General features: G+C 41.1%; 1 protein-coding gene across 1 annotated transcript; it reads right to left on the bottom strand.

Moving 5' to 3' along the window:
• Window positions 1-351: 351 nt before the first annotated feature.
• On the bottom strand, window positions 352-6,192 carry LOC129269107 (toll-like receptor 3). Its single transcript, XM_054906563.2, has 2 exons — window positions 4,021-6,192; window positions 352-3,490 (listed from the first exon to the last, which is right to left on the bottom strand). Exons 1-2 carry the CDS (start codon window positions 6,169-6,171, stop codon window positions 3,074-3,076), a joined length of 2,568 nt encoding a protein of 855 aa, XP_054762538.2. The 5' UTR covers window positions 6,172-6,192; the 3' UTR covers window positions 352-3,073.
• Between the last annotated feature and the right edge of the window lie 457 nt (window positions 6,193-6,649).

Raw genomic sequence — 6,649 nt, 5'->3', positions numbered from 1 at the left:
GGTCACCTTTTCTTTACATCTGTTGGTCCTCATTTCCTTTTTTTTTTTTACGCTGTCCCATATTAAAAATAGTTTCTTCGTTCATACTTTCTCTTCCTTAAGTCAATTAAATTTTTAGTTTCTTCTTTTTCGTCTTATCTTCCTTCTTCATCCACCTCGCAATTGTTTCTCCCTTTCGGTCATTTTGTTTAAAAGAAACTTACTCCCCCAAACCCCACCCCCTCTACCAAATCCTCGCTCTCTATCTCCCCATCTTTCTTTTTACAGCTACCATCTCTTTTCTGGGGGGACATGCATGCACGTCCCTGTACAAATCGATACTAATAATGACTCGAGCTCAATACAGACGCCTATTTTGATTGATTGCTTTAATCAACGTGACAAATCCAGTGATTTCAAATCTAAAAGAAAGTACGCGAGTGCATCGTCAGTGAGCCTTTGCCGGTCTTTGCACCCACTACGCAGACGCATTCTACAACGCATCAATTCCTTTGAAAATGCAAGTCAAAATCACAATGGACAGGTGAGAGGTTTTTGTCACAAGTTGGTGGACCGTCGCGGGACAGCAGATCATCCGAAGCTTCAGACCAGACGAACAATAGTATCCAGAATCAAAAGATTCTCTGCCTAATAGATAGCGCCTGCGTAGTGTTTGCGAATACTTCCTTTTGTGAAGTAACCCAGGGGCGGATTCGGGATTTTCAAAAGTGGAGGGGGCACAATTTCCCGATGAAAAAAAAAGGTTTTCCACTAAAATTGAAGGTCATTTCGTCCGTGGAAAACTTGACAAGCAAAAAAAAAAAAGTCCTCACTTTCAAGGGGGAGGGGCGCACACTTGGGTAAACACGGTATTTTAATATTACAAATTTGGATTATGGGTCTCAAGGGGGGGGGGGGCACGGGCCGGCTGCCCCCCCCGGATCCGCCAGTGAAATAACCCGCGGATTCAGGGGGAATTTGATTTCCTTTTTCAAGATAATAGAAAAAAAAGTTTTAAAAAATAAAGGCAAAAAGGTTCTTCACTCCAATCATAACCCATGATGAAATTGAAATCGAAATAATATTTTTTTTCTTGCTTATCACAAAGTTTCTTAAAAAGTTGGCGCGATTTAATTGTACCCCATCACTTGCTGGTAAATTCTTGATCTGCCGCTGGGTATATCACCGATGAACTCTAGACAAAAATCTAAAACCAACAAGGTTCTTGTACTATAGGTCATGTGATACCTGGGAACACTCCTTTTGGAGTGAATTGTGCATCTTTTTAAACACTTTTGCCCCCCCCCCCCAAAAAAAAGAGGTAAAATCCACACTCAAAATATTCAAATCACACTAAAAAAGGAGTGAGATCGTCTTACTATGAATGGAGTGGCATCATGATTGGGGACCAGATAAGCTCTATAACATCAAGGTTGAAGGTAATGTCATATAACATTTATAATAAAAACTAGCCAAGGCATTGTAATGATTACATTTATAATGAAAAATAAGTTAAAACTTGCACTTAAAAGAAGGGGGTGGGGTAAACCCCACTAAGCCCCAGAAGAGAATGAGCTGACACCGGAAACCTATGTTTTGATACACAGGGTTGGTATGACGGGCGGGTGCATGTAGTGAGTTCGTGCTTAAAACTCATCAGGATTCAGCGTCAGATTTGAAAAGGGGTCGTATACTCCACAAGACCCGAAATAGTACATATCACAAATAACACACAATAAATATGACTATTCTAATAGAAATATTGCATTAAAAATGTACATAAGCTGGCAGTGTTGTTTAAATCGGTGCTAAGAATGAAAAATTGTGTCTTATTGAGAATTAAAAAAAAATGTATTTGGGCTCTAAATATTACGTACAACATAATACAAAATGTAACTTCATTTCACGAGTATGTCGTTTCCGAGGGATAGAGGAAGAGATTTTCAATACTTTAGAATTGAAAACCAAATAATGATGTGACAAGAATATGAAATCAACAAGCTCACGAGAGATGATGCTTAAATTACATATTGCACTAAAATGCTATTTCCTTATAAATAATAATGATTAGTAGCAGAAATATGGTTAGACCTGCTTAACGTGACACGAGTCACCTTTGATTTCTGCGTGCTTATAGAAATGCCGAATCTATTATATGGAACATTTTAAAATCATTTCCACTTTTCTCTCCCCACCCCCTCTCCCGGATGACAGCGTTCATATGAAATTCCATTTGAATTTAACAGGTATATCCCCTCAAATATTTCTTCGGTTAGAAATCTTGGCTCAATGGTAACATCTTGAATGGGGAAACTTCATCCGATTTGTCAATACGTGAACTAGGTGGTAGGTCTACACTTTTCTCTAACCCCCTTTACGATTATCATGAAAAAAGACAATAATAACTCAATATCGGCACTGATTTTTGTGGATTAATGTGAATTTAACAGATGATTGATGGCGCCAAAAAGCGATGCCAGTGCAGCAACAGGACGGCTTGTAAGCACAATCCAATCCAATCCTAATGTCATTTGATATAGCGCCTTTACTTTCGGTTACAAAGCGCTGCGCACACACTTCTCCATGTCTGGGCCACTAAAACAATAATTGATAAGCAATGCACACACTTCTCCATGTCTGGGCCACCAAAACAATGATTAATAAGCACGCGGACCGAAATATACATTGTAATTACTCTGATATGTGCTGACCATGTACGCCTACAAAGTGACAATGAATAAAAAAGAAGTTGTGAGCTGGACTTTTTTTTTCCAAAGTGCGACGCTTCCAGCCGCAGTTCAAAAATGGGAAAATTTGGAAGATTCCTCGGCGCTTTCTGAATGATCCGACCTCTTGTGGGTAACCAACAATTTGTCGTCAAAGATCATTCGGGCTAAAGAAGAAGTGACACATTGCAAAGAAAAAGAAGAAGTAACCAACAATTTGTCGTCAAAGATCATTCGGGCTAAAGAAGAAGTGACACATTGCAAAGAAAAAGAAGAAGATAGAGTAAGTCCAGCTGACAAGTGTTTTTATTTTCTAATAAGGACATGATCAAGTCTACTTGGATTATTAAGAATGTTTACAGACGTCGCTATATGCTGACGTTATTATTGACGCGTAATTCCGGCTCCCTCAGCACGGTACGTAGCTTCACCCAGAAATCGTTTCTTCTGACGCCCGGTTCGTCGGGCCACGCCAGGTACGTCCGCTTCATCATCAGCCTGTGCAGCTTGTAGTACTTGGTGATTTTCTTCTCGGGGATCTCACCGAGGGCGATGATGATGAGGACATCGCGGTCGATCAAGTTGGCCATCGCGAACTCCCGTTCCATCTTGCACCAGTGGCTGTCGAGGTAGTTGGTCGACATGATGCAGAGGGTGAAACGGCTGCTATCAACGGCCTCGACGATGCTGTCGAGGATCTTCCTGCCCAAGATGAAGTCACGATCGTGGATACACAACCGGAAGCCATATTCACCTTCTAGATTTTGAACCAGTTCATTTTTGACCTACCGGATTATAAAGCAAATAAAAAAAATTATTGCAGACTGTTATGCTTTAGGTGTTCTTTTCTTAATGAATGGAGGGGAGATGCCAGCGGATTCAGAATTATACTATAATAGACATCTCTACGTTCTATGATTTTTGGAAATTAATTTTGATGAATTGAACGTATATCAGTAAACGTAGGCTATTTATAGAAAGGGGCGGATCCAGAATTTTCCAAACGGGGAAGGACACTTTCGTGCAGGAAAAATTTGACAGGGAAAAAAAAAGAAATAAGTTTTTTGTACCCATCAAAGGGGGGGGGGGGGCGAGACGGGTCAGATGTGCCCCTAACTGTAACCGCCAATGATTTAGAGAATTGAGTGAATCTCTTTTCACTTCAAGCTAAGCACCGATGTCATGGGACTCAGTTTTTCTAATTTCACGTGAGTAACTCGTTCGCACATTGGTTTCAATCTAGCACTGCTATAGGAAAACGGGAGAGTTACAGAGAGAAGCTATTTTGTAATGTGGTGAGGGGAGAAATTCTTACCCAATCCTCATCCTTGTTGCTGAAAGATACAAAAGCATCATACAGGAATGGCCGATCCTCTCCTTTGATACGCTGATACTTTCTCCTCCTTGCATTGACCAGGTTCCAGCAGTAGTTGATGTGGAACCTGAACTTTACGGACAGACCGACGATGACGAAGACCATTCCCGACCCGACGCCGATGATGATCCAGATGTAAAACGGTAGGAGATGGTCACAGTTGAGACGTTCGGGATGGAAGTCCATGACGAGTTTCCCCCGCATCTCCGGTGGCGACGCGCATTTCATGTGGCTGCTGTCATTGACATGAACCTTTGTCACATCGAGCCAATTCCTGAACCACTGAAGATTACACCCGCAGGAAAAAGGATTTCCTGAGACTGCCAGGATCTGAAGTGATCCTTGTAAGGGTTCGATGAGCGTCTGGTTTATAAGGTTAATCTCGTTGTACCCAAGGTCCAACGTAGTCAGTGGCAGGCCATCTAAGACGCCATCCTGGAGTTGTGATATCTTGTTGTGACACAGGAGAAGGGTTTCAAGTTCGTGCAGACTACTCAAGGAATCATTCGGGATATTTTGAAATCCGTTGAAACACAGATTCAAGTGTTTGAGCCGTCGAAGGTATTTCAAGAATGGAACATAAACAGTCTCATTCCACATGTTGTAAAGGTTATTGTGTTGGAGGTATACCGTCTCGAGGTAGGACAAATTAGAAAGAGTGTCCTTGTGAAGTGCAGCCATGTTGTTGTTGCTTAAATCAAGTTTCGTAAGGCTGGATAATTTATCAAAAGGAGAGGGTACAACAGTTATATTTTTCAGGTTGGCTAGATTGAGATACAGTGTTTGGAGATTTTTTAATAGTCGAAAAGCATCGGGTGATAACGAAATATTACGGTTGACTCCCATATCGAGAACTTCTAGCGAATCAAGGTCTTTGAATTCATCACCAATGAAGTTTTGTTCAATCTTATTTTTCGAAATTTTCAGGTAGTGGAGATTAGAAAGGCCACTAAATCCTCCTGAAGCATCAATACGTTTTATCTTGTTGCTGTCTAAGTAGAGTGTCTTAAGTCTCGTGTTGGATAGAGAAGAAAACATTCCATCGGTAATAGTTGCGATATCATTGCCACTAAGATCAAGGGTTACTACAAGTTGAAGACCGGAAAATGCTGTATTGCTAATGTGAGCCACATGACTGCTCTGAATAATCAGAGATGAAATTTTCGAGAGTCCTGAAAATCCTGAATCCAAAGTGGTGATATTATTAAACGAAATGTCAAGCTTTTCAAGTGACGAATTGCGCAAGTTCTTGAAGTTGTTGCTGTTCCATATTTCAAGCCCAATCTCCCTGAGGTAGAGAGCATTGACTTGGTAGTCTGTAAGAGCTTCCGCTAAAGAGGGTATTGCAGCAGGGTGAAGTCCCTTTGAGAAATCAAGTTCAGCAATCGACGCTATAGGGTGAAAAACACCACTATCGATAGCTGAAATCTGATTTTCGGTCAGATCTAGAAAGTCAAGGTTACAATTCAGCAATGCCTCGAAATCTTCATTCTGTAATGATTCGATTTGGTTTTTTCCAAGACGTAATTCCAGAAGAGCAGGAAAGGCAACGCCGGGTGTGAAACTTGCAGACTGCAGGCGATTTGATGAAACATTTAGCGAGCGCAAATGGATCAACTCCTGCAGAGCTAGAGGCAATACAGTAAAACCGTGGTTCATGTACGATAGATCAAGGACCTCTAGAGCACGTAAATGCTTGAAGGCATCGTCTGGAAGTTTATCTCCAATCTGGTTATGACTCAGCGAAAGGTACTGCAGCTTCGTCTGGTCTTCGAAAAAATCTGATCGAAGCTTGGAGATGCTGTTGTGGTGGAGCTCCAGGGTGACTAAGTTTACAAGGCCGTGGAACGATTCGTTCGTGATGACATGGATGGAGTTGTAGGAGAGGAGAAGGGTCTCGACGGTCTCTGGAAAACCAGAAGGTATGGTCCTCAGGTCCCGATGGCGACAATCTATAAAGGTATCACTGACGAAAATGCATTCCTTCGGGAAAGGCTTGATCCCCGAGGTAGGTGATCCTGTGGTACACTGAGGAAGTAGACCCACGCATAGGCTCAGGTAGACAACTATGCAGATCACCATTAACTTCATGGCTACTCCTATGATTGGTATACACCTGAAGGTTAAAAGACAATAATGGAACAGATGAAAGCGTGCTTCCAAATTGTGAACGCGTATAAAATTCAAATAAAATTATTTGAAGTTCGATTTCACTTCCGATGTCCTGGCTATCTCCAGGAAAGTGATGATGACCGTAAAATTTATGTCACAAGGTTTGGAAAACAAGAATCTCGAAAATTATTCAAATACTTTGATTAGAAAATGAAATTATTAAATGTCAATAGCATTAGTTGTTCAAAGGGCAAAAACAAGCTTCCAATATGTACAGTGATTTTTTTCTCTCGGAAACATTAAACAGGTTTTGCCGAATTCCGCACAGAAAATACCTATACATTTTCCCATACTGATAAAGAAAACCTCTTTTGTTGCGTGCAAAACTTCATGACTATTTAATCATTTCAAAAAGTAGACGACCAAGTATGTCTTGTCCAATCATCGTCGAAGTATC

This window comes from Lytechinus pictus, chromosome 10, assembly GCF_037042905.1.
Source record: "Lytechinus pictus isolate F3 Inbred chromosome 10, Lp3.0, whole genome shotgun sequence".
Lineage (NCBI taxonomy): Eukaryota > Metazoa > Echinodermata > Echinoidea > Temnopleuroida > Toxopneustidae > Lytechinus > Lytechinus pictus.
This window is presented reverse-complemented; position numbering and strand designations above follow the sequence as displayed.